We start from the raw sequence: 24,800 nt of genomic DNA, 5'->3' as shown, positions 1-24,800 counted from the left end.
CACAAGGAATTTTTATGGCAGTGAAACTATTCTCTACGACAATGTAATGGTAGTGCATAATATTATTTGTCAAAACCCGTAGAAGTGCCCAACACAAAGAGTGAAACTTTATGTAAACTATGGACTTTATTTAAAAATAACATATCAGTTAAGTTTCTCAGGATCCACATAAGAGTGAAAACATATGGTATCTGTCTTTCTCTGTATGACTTATTTCACTTAGCATGACACTCTCCAGTTCCATCCACGTTGCTACAAAAGGCCATATTTCATTCTTTCTCATTGCCAAGTAGTATTCCATTGTGTATATAAACCACAATTTCTTTATCCATTCATCCCATGGGGGAGGGAAAGGGAAAAAAAAGTTAGAGAGGGAGAGAGCCAAACCATAAGAGACTCTTAAAAACTGAGAATAAACTGAGGGTTGATGGGGGGTGGGAGGGAGGGGAGGATGGGTGATGGGCATTGAGGAGGGCACCTGTTGGGATGAGGACTGGGTGTTGTATGGAAACCAATTTGACAATACATTTCATATTAAAAACAAATAAATAAAAATAAAATGAAAACATTCACTAAAAAAAAAATTTACAACTGGCTACTACATCATTTACCACCCCTTCTAAATTTGCATGTAAATAAAAGCATAGACTAGAAAAAAAACAGATATATAATGTAATGGGGGTAAACAGTAAAATTGGTATTTAGGTCACATATAAAAAAATGAAAATAAAATAAAAATAAAAATAATGTATCAATATTGGTTCAGCAATTGTAACAAATGTGCCTTACTCATACAAGACTCTGATAATAAGGGAAGCAGTGTGTGTAGGGAGGGATGTATATAGAACTCTCTGTACTATATGCTCAGTTTTTCTGTTAATCCACAACTGCTCTAAAAACTAAAGTCTATTAATCCTTAAAGTCACTTTTTTCATATCACACTTTGTAATATTTTTGTCCGAGGATGCACTTTTTTCCTTCAAAATAGTTGCCTCTGAAGCCTGGCAGTTATTCCAGTGTTCACGTGAGCTGCTGTCAGGCTTACAGGGTGTTCTTTTCTACCTCCTGCATTGGTATGTCTCCTGGGAAGTTTTGACTTGAAGAGCAGTCACCAGTTTTTCTGAACCAAAACTGACGAACAGCATAGCTGATTGGATATATTTGTTTTTCTTTTTGTAAGGCCTGATTTTCTTAGTTGGCATGTAAAGTAAATCTGCAATTTGCCAAGTTGAGATGAGACAGAAGACCATTTCAAAGACGGGCTACATCACTGGAATATGGTTGTTGCCTCTACATCTGGATTTTCCCCTAAACACAAATACCTTCATATTATATTTCTGCCTATCATTTTAAAACTATACAGACAAAAGGAACATCCATTTAAATATTTAAATCCATTTAAATGTGCTTCCTCTTTGCCAATGGGGGAAAAAAGTCAATTTTCAGCCTAAGTATTATTCCTTTGAAGGTAACATGCCCTTTTTCTCTAGCTGCCTTTAGGATTCTCTCTGACTTTTTCTCACCAGTTTTCCTGTGATGTGTTTAAACATAGGTTTATTTATGGCATTTATTTTGCTTAAGGTTTAAAACACTTGTGGAAATTGTGACTTGATGTCTTTTGTCATTTGGGGAAATTATTGGTCATGATGTTTTCAAGTATAGCTTCTACTCCGTTTCATTCTCTTCTACCTCTGGGACCCCAGTAACTCTGTGTCATATATTTTCACCATGTTCCATCTGTCTCGTATTCTTTTCCTGTATTTCGTGTTTTTTCTCTCTGTGGTTCATTCTATTTATTTTCTACTGACCAGATTTCCAGCTTACTAATTCTGTTGTAAGTCTATCCAATCTGTTGTGAAATTCATCTATTGAGCTCTAAATTAATATAGGTTCTTGTATTTTTTTTTTATTTCTAGACTGTTCATATAAACTTTTTTATAGTTTGCTTATCAAAGTCTTCATTTTGTCAGCTAACTCCTTGAATATATGAATATAGAGTTCACGTCTAATAAATCCAACACCTGAATTTTCTGTGGGTCTGTTTATATTGTCTGATTTTCTATTTTTAAAATATTTCCCTGGATTATAATTAATATGCAGTAAAGTGCACAAATCTTAAACGGACATGTCATTGGTGCATATATATATATATATATATGTATATATATATATATATATATATTTATTCTGTAACCCCCACCAGATTGAGATACAATAGTGATTAACAATATATAAAGAGTTCTAACAAATCAGTAAGATTAGAGAAAATCACCACAAGGAAAAATGGACAAAAGTTCTAAACGGGCAATTCACAAGAAAACACAAATAAGCTATAAAAGAATAAATCTGACAGATGTGCAGGCTCACTTTTAATAAAAAATTGCAAGTTAAAATAGCAATCAGATGCTATTTTTCATACATTTCATTGAAAGTAATACAATACATCATTGATCTATGGTGGTAAAGCTGGAACTTTCACGTCTTAGGGAAGTGGAAATGACAAGTTTTGGTTACCAAGTATCTCTCTGTGTTTTAAGTTTATTGCTCTTTGATTCAGCATTTCCATTGTTAAGGCTCTATCATTTCAGAAATTTTCATAGAAGCACACGAAGATATATTAGCTGCTAATAATAATGTCAACATTTTTTCAGAGCTCACTATTTGCTAGACTCTTAGTGCTTTTTGAGTATTAAGATATAATTCTCAAAATGACATAGAGGCAATAGATATTTCCTGGTGTGAATGGTAAGTTGAATAGGACACTAAACCTGAAAAGGGAATGTAGGGCTTGCTTTTGCCTCACTCACTAGGTAGAAGACGCGAACGTCTTAAAAGGAATGGCTGAGTGGTGGCTATCAGGCACAGATCAAAATGTCGCCCAGGTGGGTCACAGGGCAATGGTATGGAACCACGTAAATAAAGCCATAGGACTGGGCTAGCCAGGTCCCTAAATTTTGATAACTGTGGGAGAAGATTTCACTACCTCCACATCAAATAATGTCCATCACCTGCCGTCTCTGTGTGCTCCACTGTGCCAACTGCTGTGGGACTTACGAAAGAATGACAGGACTTAATCTGTGTCTAAAAGTCTGGATGTGATGTAAGAATAGCATGTACTCTGCTCCAGACTCTCAGAGAAGGAGCCCTGCCCAGATATCTAGCAGCATCGACAGCACGCTGTGGGGACGTTCTGACACGTGTTTCTCTCCAGTGCTTGTCTATGTTCTTCCTGATGGTAACTCTCTATTGGATTCATCTCTGTTATCTTCTACACCTAGTACAGTGTCTGGCAGACAGTGGGCAATCAGTTCAATAAATGAATGATTGGATCCAGGGATAGGCAGATGAAAAGCTGAGTGGATGGGTGGAGGGGAGGGTAAGTGAATACCTCCTACCAAGTATCAACCCTTTCCTCATGACAAGAAGATGAGAGGGTCACCCTAGATAATGTCTAAAGTCTACTATAAATAGTTCTATATTCTGATCTAACTTGTGTCCATACTTCAGGAGTCCAGTTTTGTGGAATTTATTTCCACCCTATAAGTTTCATCATCAGCACAGAAAAAACTATAGTTAAATTGGTGCTGTTTCCCTTAGCTGTTTTTTTCTCTTTTCCAAGCAGAAAGCTCTTTGTATTTATTGTTTCCTGTTTCTGAGAAAACAAGCACTAACAGCTTCAGGGATGAATATGAGAGTATCTGTCCACTGTCATATTAATTCCTCTCTGCAAAGAAAGTCTATTTCATGTTTATTATTTTTTATTGTTGCCATATACAATGAAATTCTGATATGTTTCAGACTGTCATCATTGTGAGCAAATCTCAACACAGGCATTCACAGCTGAATCAAGGCATCAAAATGGCATAGTAAGAGCCAGTGGGGCTTCCAAAGCGTGACTCAGGCTGAAGAGTCATCAGCTACCAGGGGCACGCTCTTCCCATGGTGGAGGGCTCGAGGACAAGAGGTCAGGCCAAACCATGCAAACATATTCCAAGCCTCCACTGGGATGCGGCTTAGGTCATGTCCACTCACATTCCATTGGCCAAAATAAATCTCAGGACCAATCCCAATATCCATAGGGCAGGACAGCATACTGGGCTCTTGCTGGGGAAGGGAAGGGTAAATATTTGCTGAATAGTAATACAAGCTATCACAGGGGGTCTTTCAAAAGTTAACTCTCAAACTCCCTGCTGCTTCCTTACAGTATCCTGGAGCTCTGCCCACTTTTTATGCTTTGGTGACTTTTAATTCAATGAGTAAAAATAACAACATAAAGAGTCATTATTTCTGGAGTACCCACTATGCTTCAGCCACTTCACATGTATCATTTGTAATTCTCACCACAGATCTACAAAGAAATCGTTGTTACCCATATGCTATGTGTATCGCATATGAGAAACCTACAGATCCAAGAGAGAAAGTATCACATCCAATGTCACGAAGTGCATGCCAGAGATAGACACCAAGACCATTCTAGCAGCCCAACTCACAGACCATGGGCCCTTTAAAATTTCTTGGGACGCTCAACCTCACTGATCATCTTATCTGATTTATTTATTTGTGCCATTTAAGACCACAATGAAATACTCCTACACACCCAACTGAGTAAGTAAATTTAAAGGACTGAAAATAACAAGTGTTTGGAAGACAGAGTATCAACAGCTCCCTACACTGTTGGCGACAATGGAAATTGGCACTTTAGGGATCAATTTGACATTATCTATTAGAGTCAAATGCACACTGTGTTAATACCCAGCAAGCCCGCTCCTCCTAAATACACTATGTAATATGTAGACATATAGATGTAAGCGTAGATATAGATATAAATATAGAAGTAGATATTGATGTATGTGTGTGTACAAGCAAACAATAATTAAAGAAAAGAATCCTCACTTAAAAGGACAAAAGAGGAAGAAATGCCCTTAAAGAAAGCCACGCTCCTGAAAGAGCAAGAACAGAAAAGTAACATCTGACAAAAAGTTGCAGAATACAAGGAAATCTGCTGCTAGGAATGTGAGTGTTGGAGCACCAGTAGAAGGGCTGGGAGAGTCAGAGGAATGGGCAATGGGCTCCCAGTAAGGATTTAAGAGCTGGGTAGGTGAAGAGCCTGGGAAGCTTGAACTTGAGGAAACAAGAATGCACAATGATACTGATCTGGGTGATCCACTGGGAGGAAGAAAAGGTTTCTGTTTTAGAGCCTCAGCTGGAATTGATTGGTGGTGGGGCAGCGGGGAGGGGGGGCATTGAGGGGCTCAGGGCCAGTCCTTTAAGGAGACCACAGAGATTGAGACACCTCCCTTAGCACACACCCTGTAAATCATGCCGCGAGCAGAATTGAGGCTGAGGACTGAGCTAAATTATGTTTCCGTGGTACCATCCATGTGCATGATTTTGAAGCAAGGTCAGGGACTTAATTTAATTTGCTGCTAAATTTCATCTTTCCAGGTTAAGCCCATTTTCTAAGCCGCCTGAAGGATTTTTGGTTTTGGGTGGGTTTTGTTTTGTTTTGTTTTGATGTTTTAGGTTTTTCCTGTGGTTTTTGAGTGTTTTTCAAAATTTAATAAATAAATAAATAAATAAATACATGATTCAAATAGCACAGAGGGCTTTTGTCTTAAAACCAACCGCCTCCCACCCCATGCCCCTACCCACAGGCCTGTTCTCCAAATGCTCTTTTTACCATCACAGATCGCCGGTATCCAGTTGGCCACATCATTTTTCTAGATAATATGCTCATTATCCTGGTTTGTGACTTGCCAACTTCAGACAATGCATTGACTTCTTGTAATGGTTACTGTCCATTTACCCATCTCCCAGACCCATTCTTCCCTACTCACAGCCAGAGGAGGGACTTGGGGTGTAAAGGAGTAATCTTTTCTTGTCCTCCATCAACAGTCCCCCAAAATGCCATATTTTAGCGAGCTTCGTATTTGGCTTACTTGTACAGCTTTTTGTTTGTTATTCTGGGTTTTTAGCCAACATTTTTTTTTCCTCTGTGGAAAAGCAAAGTATGCATTCTTAGTTCATTTTCAGTTATATCCAGCTGCTCAATCATCTCATCTCCTACAGCATTCTCCCTCCTGAATGTCACCATTTTCCAGAACTCAGCAAAAGCCCTGGAACCTCGCTGTCCTCCCTCCAGCCACACCTACTGTCTTCTGCATCCTGGGACTCCTCTGCCTGGTCATTCTCCCTTGGTCTGACAGATCTTATTTTCCAACAGCTTTCTTCTGCATAAGAACTAAACTTGTTGAGCCTTTAGATATCCAAAGACCTCTTATTCTTCTCTCGTGATAATTTATTTATTTATTTTTACTTAAACAAAATTTTAATGTTTATTTTTGGGAGAGAGAGAGAGAGAGAGAGCGAGCAGGCCGAGGTAGGGTAGAGAGAGGGAGACACAGAAGCAGAAGCAGGCTCCAGGCTCCGAACGTCAGCACAGAGCCCAACACAGGGCTCGAACCCATGAACAGTGAGATCATGACCTGAGCCCAAGTTTGATGTTTACCTGACTGAGCCACCCAGGTTCCCAGGCATAACAGTTGATTTTTTGTCCAGGTGTAAGATGTAAGGTGTGAAGTCATCTTTGCCTCTTAACTTCTACATTCTGTATTTTTGATAGGCGTCCTGATGCCAGTCTGACTTGAATCTTCTGCAGAAGATGCCAGCTAACCTCCCCCACCCACCTGTCTATGGAAGCTTTTAAATCTCTTCTCCTTATCATTGCTGTTCTGAAATTACATAACACATAGTTATATATAATTTTTTAAATGCAGTCCTTTCTATTTGAAAACCTGTATACTCCTTTAGCTCCTCATGATTTCCTCCTCCGTTCCCCGCTCATTCTTCTCTGTCTTCCTTATACATATTTACATGTAAACTCCTCTCTTTCATTTTCTCTGCTGTTCTTTGAGAAATTCATGTAAGTTGGACCTCCTAATCTCATCACTCATTTTTTCTCCAATTTTCTCTTGTTTTGTTCTTAGTCTAGAATTACAATTGCACCAAGAAGAATAGAATACCCAGAAGTAAACTTAGCCAAGGAGGTAAAAGATCTGTACTCTGAAAACTATAAAACATTGATGAAAGAAATGGAAGATGATGCAAACAAATAGATATTCCATGCTGATGGACTATAAGCATATATTTAACAATATCAGTATTGTGAAAATGTCCACACTACCCAAAACGATCTACACATTCAGTACAATCTCTATCAAAATACCAACAGCATCTTCACAGAACTAGAACAAATAATACTAAAATTAGTGTACAATGGCAAAACACCCCAAATAGCCAACGCAATCTTGAAAACCAAACTAGAGGTATCATAATTTCAGATTTCAAACTAAACTGCAAAGTTGTAATAATCAAAACAGTATGGTATAAGCACAAAAGTAGACACATAGATCCAACAGAACAGAATTAGAGAGTCCAGAAATAAATAACTCCACACTTGCATGGCAAATTAATCTTTGACAAGGAGGCAAGAATATCAAATGCAAAAAAAAAAAAAAGAAAAAAGACAATCTCTTCAACAAATAGTGCTGGGAAAACAGGATAGCAACATGCAAAAGAATAAAACTTGATCCTTTCTCACAATATATCCAAAAATAAAATCAAAATGGATGAAAGACCTCATTGTGAGACCTAAAATCATAAAAATCCCAGAAGGGAGCACAGATAGTAATTTCTCTCACACTAGCCATCGCAACATTTCTAAGGCCAGAGAAACAAAAGCAAACACAAACTATCAGTTATTCCTTCAGCTTTCACCTTCTTGATTGGATTTTCATTTTAGCCATTACAGATGGTCTCCAACCCAGCATGGTTCAGCCTAGGATTTTTGGACTTTATGATGGTGCAAGTAATACACATTCAGTATTCAGAATTTTGAATTTTGATCTCTTCCCAGGGTGATGCTGCCTCATGATTCTGGGCAGTGATAGCTCCTGGTCATTCACATGATCACAAGGCCAAACAACCCCCACACTTACCACCATTCCGTTTTTCACCTTCTGTACAGTAGTCAATGAATTATATGAGATATTCAATATTTTATGAAAAAATAGGCTTTGTGTGAGATGATTTCACCCAATCATAGGCTGGGTAAGTGTTCTGAGCATGTGTAAGGTAGACTAGGCTGAGTTATGATGCTCAGGAAGTTAAGTGGATTAAATGCATTGACAACTTATATTTTCATCTTACCATGGGTTTACGGGGATGTAGCCCCATTAAGTGGAGGAAGATCTATACATCGTTAATTGTATAATTAATCTATATGTTGTTACTGCTAATTGTCAAAAATTCCTTTCTCATTATTTGCTTTTTCTTTTACATAGAACACCTCTCTTATTTTATGGTTTTATTATTTTCCCAAATTTCTGAGTATTAAAGTTCTGCCTTGTCCCTTGGTTTTCTTTAGATCCTCGTCTTATTTAGTTCTGTTTCTTTTTTTGAAGTTAGCTTTTTTCTTTTGTTTGGCTCGGCCATGTTCTGGCTCTTGTATGTGACTTGGTTGTCATATACAGCTGTCTATCGATGCTTAAAAAGCAAAGGCCAGGCCAATCATTCTAAAGCGTTGTTAAGGATTCTCTCTTCCATTGTCTGAATATGTTTCCTGATTAGTCTTCCTTCTGGGAGGGAGAAATCTGGCTGGGAGATCTGTGTTTCTGGACTAAATGGTCTCTGCTTTAGGTTATGTGGAAAAGACCTTCTTGACAAATCCCAGAAAGAGGAGGGTTTCACCAAAAGAGGCTCCTTCCCACACTAGTAGCCTTGACTCACTTACACAGTTTCTTAATTTTCTTAGGGACATTCACACGCTTTTGTCCCCAGGGGCAAACCTTTGTGGTTGGCCTGACATTTTGTACCCAAAGGTGGGGAAGCAGGGAGGAGTTGCTTCCACAAGGAATAAACCTTTAACCAATGTCCTTGTCTGTATTCTCACTTCCAAACCCCATGCTCCAACCTGCCACTCTGAGCTCCGGCCCCTGTGGCTCTGACAGGCTGAGCCCAACCCCCCTGCCCGCACGCACCATTGAGCGCACACGGGCACACACACACCACACACACACACACACACACACACACACCGGCCACCCTGCAGCCTCCCCTGGGCTTCCCCTGTGCTGGAACCTCTATCTCTCTATTTCCTCCCTTGACATACTCCATACCCCATCTTCCTGGAATTCTGGAAATCTCATACACACTGAAGGATCCCCTTAGAGCCCCTTCACTTTATGAGCTTCTTTCTTTACTATTCCTATAATGTAATTGTCATGTGCTGTAAAAAGAGTACAAAATACACTAATTCTGTTGTCTCGAGCCTTACACTTGAAGGGACTTAAGATGAGAGAAATAGGTATACAGTCACCTGTGTCCCTGTGGCCTGGACAGTAGACATAGTTATACCTAGTTGTGTTCATGGCGTACTATGTCTCTCTGTGTATTACATATGAATTATTTTAATTTTTTTCTACAGTGCTACAACACTGTACATACATTTACATCTTGGTAAATGTGTGAGCTTTTGGGGAGAATCTGCACCAACCCCTTCAGAGCACATCGGATGTAGGGGTCATTAACCCCCTTTTGCACGTGAGAAATTTTGGAGGCAAAGTCACTGAGCAAAGTCGCACATGGTGAGCCAAGAATGAGAAGCCATATCTGCCACATTCCAAAACCCTGTTCTTTCTTTGCTCATGAGATTGTTTGGGGTATTACATGAGATAAAATATGCAGAGCTTGTAGCAAAAGTTTGGCAAATGTAATTACCATTCTGGTTCCCCCTTCTTAGTCACAGCTACATACCCCAAATCCCTCTGTCTTCTTGGGCCAAAGGGAATAAAAGCCACAGCAAAGACTCTAAGGAGGAAACTGCCTCCTCTCTTAGTGGGCCCCAGACCTCAGCTGGAAGCAGCTAGAGTACAATTTTTTAGTTCAGGTTCACACCAACAACTTACTCACAAAGGGAGAGGGCTGTGACCCAAACAGGACTCTCTGAAAGTTAGTAATTCATTCTACCTCCTGGGAGATAATAATTTCCTTATGTGCTGGTGGGAACCGTTGGAGACTCATTTAGCAACTCCTTGCCTCCTTCCCTTGTGTCTCAGGGTTGCCAGCATGAAGAGTGCCATCAAGCTGGGCAGGAACACCAGGGAGTCCACCGGGGCACCTGGATCCTCCAGGGACATTGGGATCCTCCAGCGACAGTGGGGTCCTCCAGGGGCACTGGGGTCCACCAGGGACACTGGATACAGGGATACAGGAGGGGTGCCAAGGAGACCAGAGCTTTAGGGTTGGACAGTCCTTGTTCCAATTCTAGCTGTCACTGAGTAGCTGTGTGAGCATGAGTAGTTACCTCTCCTCTCTGGTCCTCAGTTTCCTTTTCTGTAAAAGGAAGAAAAGGGAAAAGGAAGAAAAAAAAGTCAGAAACAAAATGCCACCTACCCTGTAAGGATACTGTGACATATCAGTAACCTCACATGGGAGGGCCCAACACAGCACCAGGCCTGGCACATTCTAGGTCCTCAGGAAATTGTTGCTATCTGTATATTCCTATGTCTGCTGGGATGTGTTTTTCTGGAAAAATCACACTTGCTTAAGTGTTAGAACCACCCAGGCTGACTTATGTGCTGGCTGTGTCCTTTTCACTGATTCTTCCCTGCCTGAGATTCAAACCAACCCCATCCTGACATTTCTCTATGTGTTTTTTCTTTCTTTCTTTCTTTCTTTCTTTCTTTCTTTCTTTCTTTCTTTCTTTCTTTCTTTCCTTCTTTCCTTCTTTCCTTCTTTCCTTCTTTCCTTCTTTCTTCCCTCCCTCCTTCCTTCCCTCCCTCCTTCCTTCGCTGTCTCCTTTCTTCCTTTCTTTCTTCCTTTTTTTTCTTCCTTTCTTCCTTTCTTTCTTCCTCTTCTTTTCTTCCCCCACCGCCAGTCTGAAGCCTCTTCATGTGTCTCAGTCCTAGTCTGTACTAGGTGGACTCTCAGAGCTGTCACCAATGCATAAGATTTTGCTTATGGTCACTTCCAACTACCCCAGCCCACCCAGTGTTCCTGCCGGGTTTCTGTGCTACTCTTCCTCTCTTAAAGATACTGTTAGAAAGTTACCAGAGTCAGACCATTCTGGATGCTTACGACCTATCTACTCCTGGATGAGGTGCTGCTATAAGCTAGGGGCCTAGGCTGCAGCTCTGGGTCTAGCATGAGTCCCACAGCCTCACTGACCTTGGACACCCTTTGCTCTGCCTGGCATGGCCAGAGCCAGCCTTTAGTAAAGTCTAGACAGAAGAGGGCCTAGCGGCTCAATCGTAGCAGACAGCCTTAGACCTTCTTTCTCTCAGCCTTCAAACATCCTCACTCATGGATTCTTCTCAGACAGATGTGTGTCCTGAGGGGAAAAGGGAGAGGCTCTTGGCCAAGGCTGCAGCATCTGCCGGCCATTGATGTCTCTGTGTTCCTCTGGACCCCACCCTCCCAACTCCCAGCCCATGTTCCTCATTACTCACAGCTCCCCCTGCTTCTTCTCTCCACGCCTCTTAAAATATGCAGAGCCACAGTGTGGTTTTCTTAAAAGCTGCCAACTTGCCAATCAGATAAGTCAAGCTATGTTTCTGTGCTAATGAGAAAGAACCAGAAAAGGGCCCAAGGAGAAAATGTTCGCAATACACATGAAAAGACGTTGTTGTCTTTTGTGTATAAAGAGTTCAAGGAAATAAATAAAAAAAACATAAAACACCTTTCTGAATGAGAAACAGCATGAACAAAACATTCAGCCAAAAGAACATGCACTTTGTAAATAAGCATGACAGTATATTCAGCCTCACTAGTAATCAAGAAAATGCAAAGTCGAATAATTACATATTTCCCGTCCACAGAATTATCAATGATTTAAAATCTAATGCTTGATTCTGTCAAGAGGCTCTGAGAGGAACACTTGACTGGGGAGAAGGTAAATTGTCACAGCCACAACTCATGAATGTATCAAAACCCTAAAACATAGTCCTAGCCTTTGATCCAGCCATTCCACTTGCTGGAATACAAGCTAAGGAGAAATATATGAAAAGTAGATATTTATGTTCATATGGTTTATCCCAGCAAAGAAAAGGAAACAACTTAGTAATTAAATCAAAGAGCTTTTATACTTGTATATGGGAAAATGGTCAATAAAGCAAATGCCCACAAATGTGTAAAAGAGATTAGCACTTAATGTGCTAGACATTATGAGCAATTGTTAGAGTTTTTTTTTTTTTAACCTCTCCATTACATTTTTTTTAAACAAAGAACATCTATTAGTTTGATACAGGGCAAAAATTTTAATTAGAAATTTTAAAGGACCCAAGTAAAATCTGCCTGCCTCTACCTGTAAGAGCTCACAGACAAGGACTGCAGTAGGTCCCCTCCAAGAGGAAACCAGCACTATGTGTGTGTGTGCATGTGTGTGTGTGCATTTGGGTGTACGTGTGTGTGCATGTATGTGTGTGTTTGGGTGTATGTGTGTGTGTGTGTGCATGTGTGTATGTGTGTGTGCGTGTGTGTATGCGTGTATGTGCGTGTGTATGCGTGTATTTGGGTGTGTTTGGGTGGGGATAAGTCAGGCAGGAATCCCCCTCACATGCACAACTCCCACCCTATGTAGTTCTGGAAAGGAAGTGAAAGTTCCCCTCTGGGGCCCCATCACACCCTCTCTGTCTGTGGTGAGCTCAGCAGGGTATCCCAGCCACATCCTGCACACATTACAGAGGCTGCCAGAGCTGAGTCCCAATCCAGGCTGCACTCCGTCAAACAAGTTCTTGTCACTGCTGCCAACCTCAATTTTCTCACTTCCAAATGGGCCGTTGGCAATATTCTCTTTGATGGTGCTTATGTGAATTAGATAACTGTTTTATTGTTATAAGATATAGCTGAGTTCTTGCTACTCCATTAATAAGCACCCAACACATCAAGATACACTGCATTTCTGTGACTTAGTATCAGACCCTTACCATAGAATCTAATTTTTCATGTTATGATTTTACCTTCTTAAAATACTCCTCGTTTCTTTAAAATTAGACACTTTTAGGATTAAACCTTCTAAACTATATCAAATGTTTCTCTGCTAGCTAAATGACTACTCACTATTAAACACTATTTATCTTCTTTTCAGAATGGCCTGAAGTCCTTACTATAAAGTGTGTCCATCAGGGGACAGGACCAATGTCTTCGATAACTTACACTTAATGTCTTTAACTTATTTGTTGAGCAAGATATTGTATTATTACATTATTATCTAATGCATCAGTCACAGTGACCTCACTTTGCAGATTGTTCCAGTTTAACAGATGAGAAAACTGAGGCTCAGAGGATTTGAGTAAAATGTTGAAGGTCAGCCACATAGAAGGCAATGAGGACTCAAACCCAGACGGAGTCCCAAAGCCTCGGTTCCTTGATGGTCCATGGTGCAGTCACATCCTCCACGTATGGCTGGATCCAAGAAGCTTTCGTTGTATAATAAATGCTACTCTGTTTTTGTATCCGAACTTAGAGTTTGTGGAGATACCTTTCTTTAGTTTTTTGGCTTCCTCTCTGTAAGGGATTCTTGTTACATTTTGGTGCTTTAAATTTTTTTTTAACATTTATTCGCTTTTGAGAGTGAGAGAGACAGAGCATGAGTGGGGGAGGGGAAGAGAGAGTGGGAGACACAGAATCCGAAGCAGGCTCCAGGCTCTGAGCTGTCAGCACAGAGCCTGATGCGGGGCTCACACTCACAGAAGGGGAGATCATGACCTGAGCCAAAGCCAGACACATAACCAACTGAGTCCCCCAGGTGCCCCATTTTGGTGCTTTTAACCTGTCCTACTTTGGGAAATGACATAAGCAAATGTCTTATGATTATATCTAAAGGCCAGTTGGCTGTCAGTGAGGGTCTAAAAGTCTCCCCACAGGTGTTTTCACAAGTGAGATGCAATGACCTGGGGACTTATTCTTTGGTTACCTAGTGGCTTTTTTGGCCTCCTTCGGGCTCCCCAGCTGCATTTCAGATCATTGAAGTTCTTTAAATTATGAACTCTGAATACAGGTGATTCTATCATCTAACAAGGACTTATATGCTAAATTGTTGCTAGTTTCTAGTAAATGCCTTTTCTGTCCCACTGTTATTTATAGACATTGCTTCTGCAACTTTGAAATGCAAGTGCTCCTGTCTGCATTTTCTAGGCGAAGAAATGGAGACTCCAAAGTTTCCACACCTGGCCCAAAGCATTCCGTTGAATAGTTCCCTTCACATCAACATGTATATGTAGCATGGGAGTCTCACTAAGGATTTACAAGCAGTGTGAGTTTCTTCATCATCTAACTAATGAGAATTATGAACATTTGCCCACTGTGTCAAACAGGCCGTCCTCATAATAATGCCTGGAGTTGGTCCAGCCCACATAGAGCTGGGCAAGGAGTCTGCTCTGCACACCTCCAGGGGGCAGCCTTACATTGTGTTCAACCTGGTTGGTACTCCCAAGGGCATATACATCGTGCAGACATCTGAAATGGTGCCCCGGGACTGCAGCAGAGCACCCTTACCTGGGAGAAGGGGAGAAGGTGTCACAGCTGGTGCATTGGAGGACCATCAAGTAAACAACATGAAAAGCCCCACAGGAAGGGCCATCAGACATGAGGACAGGATGTGTCTTGGATCTGAGATTTAAAACCAGGCTGACATGGTCTCAAACTCCCTTGCCCTTCTCCCTGGTGGGGAGAGGGGAGAGATCAAATTTTGCATATAACATAGCATTCCTTCTCCGTGAGGTAGGCAGACTCCGTTTAACTAACCAGAGTGTCAAAATCCATCTCAAAGTTTTTAACTGTCCAAGTAAAGTGAATTCTTTACAAACTCAACTATGTCTGGAAGCCTCAGACAAAAGTGATCCAAATAAATCATACGACCTTTGTCCAAGCAATCCCTTTTTCTAAGAATCTTTTCCAAACATCAGCCCACGGATGGGGACAGCGCCCTTGAGGAGGGCCAGCCAGGCAGGGACTTCCCAGGCCAACGGTGCCCCTCAGCCCTGAGTGGCCACACAGCCATCGAGCGGCCAAGCAGCCTGCCAAGATTCAAACACAGGTCTGTCCCTATTTGGTCACTGGCCCTAACAGTGCCCTGCAGGCCATCCTGTCACATCTGGGAGTTTTTCAGTCCTCACCCAGGGGAATTCTCCACCACAACCTCTGAGTCTGATAGCTGCAGATGGAAACAGAAACACAGAAAATGTGATTCTTGCGCAGGAAAGTTGGAACAGAGAAGAGTTCAGACGTGGGCGGGTGTGTGTGTGTTTAAAAAAAAAAAAAAAAGGGTGGAAACCCCACCAGCCAAGTCTGCAGAAAAAAAATAAATGCAGTCTGCCTATCTGGGGCCGGAGCCCCTCCCCTCGGGCCGCCGGAGACCGTGACACAGGTGCCGCTTCCTCCCGGCTGCTGAGGGTCAGAAGTAGGCCCGCGCGCCCCTCGCCACCGCTCGGCTTCTCCGTGCCCCTGGCCCGACCCGCGCCCCGCACCCGCTGGCGATGAGCAGTCTCAACAGCACGTTGCCGCCCGACCAAGGTGAGTGCCCGCCGCCGCCCCGCGGGGTTGCGCCCCAAGCCCCCGGGTCCTGCCGCTCCGTTCGTGCCTCTGTGCGGTGGCCGCGCGTATCCGCCGCGGGAACTTGCCCCAGGCCGGGAAGTAAGGAACCCCTGCGCGGAGGGAGGGGACAACGCCCGCCTTGTGGCTCGGCCGCCCCGAGACGTGGGGGCGGATTCCGAGTAAACTTCAGGAAACTCAGCCGGTGCCGTGACTCCTCTCTGGGGCGGAGGGAGGGACGTGCACGCGGCGGGGGCATCTCTGGCCTTGACCCCCAGAGCGTTGTAATTCCTCTTTCTTGTTAAGAAGGCACATGCTTTCCTGCTGACGGGAAAGAGAAATCGGATACCCCGAGCTTCTCTGTAAGGGTGTTGCGGGGACCTGGCCTGGCCTCCCCCACCCCTCCTCTGCCAATGGGCTTTTGCAGTAACAACATCAACAACAACAAAAACTTAAAATTTTCTTCTTAAAAAAGCGAATGTTTATCCCTCTTATCCCCAACTCTGCCCAGGTCTGCTCATTAGAAACTGTCAGAGGGGAGACATTCTGAGTCATCCTGTTAAATAATTAACGTGATAATAGGGGTACTGGGGACACCCGCTCCTTTAAAAGTTTTTAACATCCAGGTGGTTCTGTGGCCTCACCAGCGGAACTGGAGCATAGTCTACTGTGGCTAGGTTTGTGGTTGTGCACTATGTGCCTGTGTGTGTGTGTGTGGCCACCGGCATGCTTGTTTGGGGGTGCGTGGGGACAGGAGTCCTGGGGGGAGGGCCCCTCCGCCTGCATTGGCATCAGGCGTGCCACTGATTAGCCAGGGGCCTGAGGCAAGCCAGCCTCTGTCTTAGCTCCAGCACTGTCATCATCAGTGAAATGGGAACATAGGATATTCTTTGGGTCCTGGGAAGGAAGCTCTGTGTAAAGGTCCCAGCATGGAGATAGACCGCTAAGGGCCCCATAAATGTCAGTCATCTTCATTTTTCATTTTACAGGAGACTGGATCTGGGAGCTCATGTTGGCTCCTGTTTTCGTGTATAAACACACGTGAGTGTGAGAGTCAGACACTAGTGTGTGTGTGTGTGTGTGTGTGTGTGTGTGTGTGTGTGTGTGTGTGTTGGGGCCAGGGGTGAAGGGCAAAGCCACTGAGGAAGTGCAGGCAGGCTGCCACTCCCCCTTCTGGAGAGGCTGGCTCCCTCCCCAGGAGCCTGCCCCACCCCCTCCCTTAAGCAGTTCTCTAGGCTTCAAGTTTCAGACCATGACCAATGGCTGCAAACACTTCCCTTCTGGAGCTCAGAGGGATGCAGCCATCACTTGCATGCCATTCTAGATTACCCTTAGGACTCCATTTATGGCAGGCTCTTTGCTGTGAGAGAACTGTGGGGCCCTCTCTCTTGCTGCTAACTCAGGCAGGATGTGTCTATATCCTGTGTCAATTTACATCACTGCTTCTCAGAACCAGAGGTTAGGAGAGGACTGCTTGGGCTCCGCCAGGCCTGTCCCCTACCCTCTGGTCTCAGCCAACTCCTGTAAGCCAGAGTGCCACAGTTACTGCGTAGGAGTCATGTGCAGAAATCCATTGCCTTGCCCTTGGATGGAAGGGGTGATTGCTCAGTGAGGAGATGGTCAGGTTTGTGGACTTTATTCAGAATTCACTGCCTCCGGCAGAAGCGGAAAGGGTTGCATTAAGTGCCAAGTGAAATTCCATCTCAGACGTTGCCCAACGGCTCCAGATATATCCATGGCGGGAGGAGTCACAAGGCATTGGCACAATCAGCAGCTGGACCTTTCCAAGGGTGTCTAGGGTTGGGCAATTATTCCTGGGTATTTGGGCAACAGAGGGGTGTGGGGTAAGAGGCATTCTGTGTTTGCAATGGAAACACGTGAGCCCATCGATAACGAGGAGGAAGAGGCAGTGCAGGGAGGTTGGCACCCCAGATCAGTTTCCCTCTTTGCATGGCAGATATTCATATATCAAATGGCCTTCTGCAGCCCCAACCAAAACACCTTCCAGAGACTGTGTGGCCACAGTGAGACCAGTAAGCTCAAGCTAAGAACAAATTTGAACAATAAATCAAGAGTAAATAATAGGAAAGAGAAAGATACCATCCCACCTCCAGAGCAATTTATCAATTTATGAGAATCCTTCTAAAGTGTTATGTGTATAAACAGCTACTTTCTGTTTTACAAAATAAAACTCACTTTATATATTCTCCTTCATCTTGCTTTTTTCTCGTAAGAATATATGTTGAAGATTATACTTCATCGTCAAATATAGACTAACTCATTCTTCTCAGGGCATAGTATGAATATATAAATAAATTGGTTATTTTATTTAACCAGTCCCTACACCAATGGGCATTTAGGTTATGGACAATCTTTATTTGATTAAAAAAAAACAGACACAGTGCAGCCATGACAAACCTTGTAAGCAGGCCTTATGTATTTACACGAATAGGTATAAATACATGTGTTTGTATAAATTTCGAGCAAATGCCCTCACACACAAATTTGATTTCTGGGACAAAGAGTGTGAACATTCAAAATGTTGTAGATACTAAAAAAAAAAAAATGCCCTCTAAAAAGTCACATGAATTTCTAATACCCACCAGTAGCCCATGAAAGTCATTATTCCCCACCCCCCCATTCACCCTGTGTGGTTTACCTCTTAGCCAATCTAGTAAGTGAAACAGGTTGCCATTTTTGAACGTGCCTCTGTAATTCTAAGTGAGGTTCTGCATGTTTTCATATCTCCATACTGGATTTGATCCCACCTCCAATACCTGTGGGCTTTGAGGAGGTACACAGTATAGCAGAGCCTCAGTTTTCTCATCTGTGAATGGGAATAACAGTGGCTTCGCAGGGGTCACGTGATGAACAAGAGAATAAGGGTTTGGCATCATGCCCAAGACTGGTGGTGACTGTGGCTGCTGTTGTGAACAGAATTTATCACAGTAGACCTGACCTGCGAGTGCTGGTAATCTCCAAAGTCTCCTTTACAGACAGTTGCTGTTTTGGCTTCTGATAACATAACAAGGATATCAGTACCCACGTGCTGAGCCTTGTGGTAGGGCCTTGTGTGGGTCACCTTTCCATAGCCTGGTCTCATGGGCATTTTCTTACCTGTTTTGCAGATGAAACACTGCAGGCTTGGGGGACGATGTACCCCAGGCCTCCCAGGCACTGAGGAGGGCACAGCCAGGCTATGGACACAGGCTTTCAGACCCGAGAGCCAGCAGGGGCCAGCCTGAGGGGTGTGTGCAGTCAGGGCACTGTGGGGGCTGTGCCTGGGAAGTCACCACTGTAGCTTTGCACACAGAGGAACTGCATGTGGCACGGGCGCTGAGAACCTGCCAACCAGGCCACAGTTCCTCGGCTGAGCCTGTGTTCTGACCACAGTCTATGACCTCAGTCTACCACTGCCTACTGTAGTTCCCTGTTCTGCGGTTGGGCCCGACCCACACCAGACCAGCCGCTGCCCTTCACCCTGCCTTCCACAGCCTGCTGAGGCTGTCCCCTGGAGCCTTTTCCTGTGGACTCTCCTGATGCCCAGACTGCCCTGCCTCTGTAGCTTCATTTCCAGGGCTCTCTGGGTATCCCCACCACACATGTACCCATGCCCGTGCACACACACATTCACATCCACATACACACACACAGCCTGCCTGCCTCACTCCTGTTCATCCCATAAAGCCAAGTTTATGACCCCCAACCTCCCTGGGCCTTCCCTGAACACTAGAAGACCACCCACCGTGGCCCTGGGGACACTGTAGCCACCCCCCAAATTCCTGGATCTGTCTGTTTCCTGAAAATTCTGACCTCCTAAGGGGCTCCATGACCTTACCCACTCCCTCCTTGAGGCCTGGTCCAGAGAGGTGAATGCTCCCAGATCTACATCCATTCCACACGCTGAAATTGCCTTTTAAAAATCATAGGGGCTCCTGGGTGGCTCAATCAGTTATGTGACAGACTTTGGCTCAGGTCATGATCTCACCTTCTGTGAGTTCAAGCCCCGTGTCGGGCTCTGTGCTGACAGCTCTGAGCCTGGAGCCTGCTTCTGATTCTCTGTCTCCCTCTCTCTCTGCCCCTCCCCCACTCATGTTCTGTCTCTCTCAAAAATGAATAAACATTAAAAAAAAAAAATCATTCACTCAATAGCTCCTAGTCCAGCACTTGGCATATACATGGAGGTCAGTGACTAATAAGTTAAAATGGACAGAAAGTCAAAATGAGACAAACTCTAAGAACAGGGCTGCTGGGCCCTGGCACTCATCGCCTGGCTCTTTCGCACTCCTGCACTGATTCTCACCTCCTGTTCTCCCCCAACACCCCAACACCTTGCCTAAGGTTTTCTCCACATCTCTCTATCATCTGAACTTCCGAGGCAGTGCTGGCTCCTGCCTTTAGTTAGTACGCATTTTCACTCTTGCACATTCTTCCAGAACAAATAGCGTGCAAAAGTGTAGCCAGTGGCAGATGCTGACAAGAGCGGTTTTCCTCTCGTGCCAGCAGGCGCCGAGCCCAGGACACTGGATTCCATCACAGGTCAGGCGGGCGTGGCAGGCTCTTTGCATGACTCCCTCAGAGAGCCTGCGAGGTTGTCACCACTGCACACACAGCCCCTGTGGCCCCAGCCACAGTGGCCCAGCTGCCCGGCACATCGGTCTGAGCCCTTCCTCCCGGCCGGGCATCTTTACCCCTCTTGTTGGTAACTCTGACACTGAGCGGTTGCTGGAGGCTCAGTGTGGACCACTCTGAGAAGTAGAAACTCCAGGGGGACCCGGTCAGAGGGAGCCCCCACAATTACCTCCCAGAGCGCGACCTGGTTCCCACAGGAAAGAGAGGAAACTTCCCTCAAGCTTCCAGCCAGGGAAGGGAAAGTTTCACATTTTGATATCGACCAGAGCACCTGTTGTTAACAAGGCCTCCCTCAGCAGAAGCTACCACTGACTCTTGAACACCAGGGCTTTGAACTGCGTGGGGCCACTGTTACGTGGATTTTTTTCGATAAATACAGTACACGCTGTAAATGCATTTTCTCCTATTTATGATTCTCTTAATAACCTTTTCCTTGCTCTAACTTACTTTGTTGTGAGGAAACACTACATAAGCCATATAACATAACAAAATCTGTGTCAATGGACTGTTGAGGTTATTGGTAAGGCCTCTGGTGAACAGCTAAGTTTTGGGGGGAGTCAAAAGTTACATATGGATTTTCACCTGTGTGCGGGGTCAGCACCTCTCACCCCCAACATTGTTCAAAGGTCAGCTAACCCCCCAGAGGTATCATTAGAACCTATCTGACCTGGAGGAAGGGACATAACCAACACCAGCCCACCGCACCCATCCTGTCCCACCTGAAGGGTGAAAAAAGAATGAGAAACACTTGTGAAGTTCACGGTCCAGAGACACAGGCTCCTACTCACGGAACCGTGGGCCACTTCCTCTGCCCCACCCCACCACGCTGTCACTGCGGTTCCTTCTACCCAATACATCATGCCTGACTGTCAACAAAATTACAAGACCCACTAAAAGGCAAATAATACAAATTGAAGAGACAGAGCAAGCCTCAGAACCAGACGTGGCAGGGATGTTGGAACCTGACCCTGTCACTTGCAGAGCCTGTGTCCCCTTCACCTGTACACAAGGCATGTTTTTAAGAGGGGCACAAGCATACAGCCACCCAGCTGACCCCAGGCCGAGCCCTGCCATTTCTCCCCCTTGGAAAAATTTTCTCCTGGAGTGGAGAAGCTTTGCGTTTTAGCCGTGGGCACATATATTCTCACCAGAGTCTAAGAGTGAAGGACATTATGGTTTGCTAATGCCTGCCTGCCTTTTGTGTTGGGCCCCAGTCTGTGATTTCTGCATTCACCAGGCAGCATGGCCCACTAGCTATGACATGGTACTTGCTCCTGAGAGGCTCACCAGACGCCAGAACCTTGCACGCCACCTTCAGCGAGCGGAGGCTTCGCGTTCAGGTCCCCCTTCTGCGCTTTTGAAAACCGTTTAACTAAATTCACTTTGTACCAATTTGCTGGTGATGAAGAGGTCAGACTGAAGAGGTCAGAGGTTCGAATCTGAACCCGTTCTGACCTGCCTGTGGCCTTGAACGTGTCGCTGGGCTCCCTGCGTCCCAGTTCTTCCTCCAGGACAGTGCTGGCTTTGTCCTATACAGTCGCACAGGACCCCCACCCTCAGAGGGCCCCACACTCTCAATGCTCTGCAGTCACTTCCTTGAAATTCTTCGCTTTTGTAAAGGGGCCCCTGTTTTCAATTCGCACTGGGCCCCACAAATTCTATAGCCAGTCTTGAGCCACTAAATGGGGATAATAATAATTTCTACCTCAGGCGTTTGTTCTGAGGATTAAATGCATTAGCCTAGATAAAATTCCTGCCGTAGCACCTGGTGCATGTTAATCACTGCCACTTACTGAGTGCTTGAGTGTGTTGTAAATGAATGCTGGCTCACTCACCCTGCCCCGCTCCCTCCACGTTCTTCAGTCTCTGTCCATGTTTGCCCAATTGCTGTTGAAAATAGTACCTGAGGCCAAGATGGCAGAGTCTGCCCAGGTCTGTAGGGCCTGGTCGAGGACCTCTCCAATAGCTCTGGCAAGCCGCTCCCTCCTGAGCTGTGAGTGCATCAGAGGGGGTGCAGTAGGGGGAAGGTAGCCCAGAGAGGGTGTGCAGATCACTGTGACCTCAACACCAGCTGTGGCCTCAGCAATGGGTTTCCTTACATGGTGCCTGGTGGACCCTCCTTGTTCCATTAGCCTCATCTGAACACCAGCCCCTGAACAGTAGGGGCTCAGCTGTCCTGTTCTCCATGGGGAAGAGTAGACTCCTAAAAACACTGAATGAATGAATGAATGAATGAATGAATGAAAAGGTCTAGCCAATGCAAGCCAAGCCTGATGTACACAGAGTGCAGTGGGTCCCCGTAGTCACCTCCCCACCCCCACCCCTTAAAGTGGCCTCCGAGCTCCTCTTGGTTGAGCCCACCAGCTTGTCCCAGCCCTGCACTCCTTGCGCACCCTAACCTGTGTTACCCCCCTACCCATCTCACCCACCACCTCTCAGTGCCTTCTCTCCTGGCTCCCTTCTCTTTTTCTTCAATGCTGCCATTTGTGTGGGTTCACAGCGAGGACTCTGCCAGGTGCTCCTTAATGCCCGGGCTCCCCTCTCTCCTGGGAGGGCTCCCCTTGTCCAGCCTACAGCCCACCCCTGAACTCCTGCAGGGGACCTGAGCCTTGCTTCCTCTGAGACTGGCTTGTCATTTGAATTGCCATCCTTCCACTTCTACCAAAATTCTCATTTTAGTGAATTAATTTCAGCTATGGCTGACAATCCTGAGTGATCTTTTTTTTTTTAATTTCACAATCTCTTTTTTTTTCCCCTCTTGTTACAAACTCTAAATTATCCTGACTCACTGTCCTCTTATGGTGATGGTCTCCCTGACTCAAAGGACAGAAAGTAGACTTCACTTCCCATATGCTATCTCATTTTGCCTTGTAGCCACCTTAACTAAGGGAGGTATTTTTATCTCCATCTTGCATATGATGGCACTGAAACCTAAGAGGCAACCAACGTGGCTTGTGGAGAGAGCCACAGCCAACCCCTCACACTCAGGCTCACATACAGTGGATTCAGGCTCATGTTCAGGGAGTTTTTCTAGGAAGGCTCAGCCAGGACCAACCAACATAGCAGGCAAGTGCTTAGAACCCAGGGTGCTTTTAGAGATCCACAAAAATTTACATTTCTTTTACAATGAAAAGGAAGAAAGGGGTGCCTGGGTGGTTCAGTCAGTTAAGCATCTGACTCTTGATGTTGGCTCTGATCGTGCATGATCTCCCAGTTCATGAGTTTGAACCCTGCATCAGGCTCTGGGCTGACAGTGCTGAGCCTGCTTGGGATTCTGTCTCCCTTTCTCTTTTCCCCTCCCCTACTTGCTCTCTCTCTCTCTCTCTCTCTCTCTCAAAATAAATAAGTAAACATTTAAGAAATTTTAAAAAGAAAAGGAAAAAATGAACTTTTGAGACTAAACATTACATTTGTCTTTATACCTATGCCACTGTAAAATACAGCTTTTGGTATTTTGGGGGAGAAGGGACCCATAAACATAAAGCACCAAGGTCCAAAACGGTCACCCTGCAGCCCTGCCTGGCTCAGCACAGCTGAGGCCATGGGACCGGGTGCCGGCCTACTGCTCCCTGCACTGCCGTTCTCCCCGCCGGACTCTGCCCTGCTCCCAGCACTGTGACCCCTCTGTGCAGCTGTCCTGCCTCGAATCCTCACACATTTTTCCCCTGGCGGTCCTGCCTAACCCAGCAGAACCCTGGGGGCTGCGCAGCGGTAGTGGCTGCTTCTGGGCCTGCCCTGTACCCCAGCCTTCAGGAGATTTAGAGTCAAAAGTAAATGCTTGAGAGAACCTAGGTCTCTCTCTCTCTGTCTCTCTTTCCCACCCACTCTCATCTCTCTGTCTTTCTCTTACTCTCTTGGCTATTTAAGCCATGAAATTAGGTTGTTCTCCACTTTAAAAAGTTTTGAAAAGAATAAGTTTTCTTTGCCCTGTTTCACTATAACAGAAACAATCACGTTCGCTGGAGAACTATGTATATGACCAAGAGGAAAGGTGTAGGATGACTGTCTCTAGAGCGGAGGTGACTTGGAGATGCCTGTGCGGCAGGCAGGTGACAGCTGGAAGGCAGTTTCAGAGAGAGATCTGGGCAAAGATAAAGACGGCCTGGGGGCCCCAGTGAGGAGCTGGGGGCCGTGAAGAGCCTGCTGGGGCTGCACGGATCACCCCAGACAATGTGGGTCTTCACACAGGCACAAAGGGGCCGGGGTGGGGGGGGGGTGGAGAGCACTTGCTCCATGCTGTCTCTGTTCCCCTCCAGACCCAGCGACGATATACGGGATACCTTGTTTCATCCTGAAGACGTTGCACACACGTAGATGTTGTTTGTTTCAGTTTAGGAATACGGAAACTGAGTTTTAAAAAGTCGTGTCCCCAGGCCCTCGCCATGCACCACAGGCACTGTCCAGCCTTGAGCTCGGTGTGTCTCCCTCTGCCTCTTGGATGTGGCTCCCCACCAGGGCAGGAGGGGGGCTGCCCGTGACCCCGTGCCCTTCTGCTCAGCTCTATGCAGCTCCGAGGTCACTATCAGAAAAAAAAGGCCTTTTTTTTTTTATCCACCCACCCCAGGCCACTTGTGCTCAGC

The 24,800-nt window shown here is 45.0% G+C and overlaps 1 protein-coding gene across 1 annotated transcript in view; it reads left to right on the top strand.

Annotated features, from left to right (window-relative positions):
* Window positions 1-15,159: 15,159 nt before the first annotated feature.
* GYPC (glycophorin C (Gerbich blood group)) overlaps window positions 15,160-24,800 on the top strand; it is a 43,013-nt gene continuing 33,372 nt past the window's right edge. Inside the window, exon 1 of the mRNA XM_003990688.6 lies at window positions 15,160-15,570. Within this exon, the coding sequence (XP_003990737.2) occupies window positions 15,534-15,570 (37 nt within the window). The 5' untranslated portion in view covers window positions 15,160-15,533. The remainder of the gene's footprint in view (window positions 15,571-24,800) is intronic.

Source organism: Felis catus, chromosome C1 (assembly GCF_018350175.1).
Source record: "Felis catus isolate Fca126 chromosome C1, F.catus_Fca126_mat1.0, whole genome shotgun sequence".
NCBI classification, from domain to species: domain Eukaryota; kingdom Metazoa; phylum Chordata; class Mammalia; order Carnivora; family Felidae; genus Felis; species Felis catus.
This window is presented reverse-complemented; position numbering and strand designations above follow the sequence as displayed.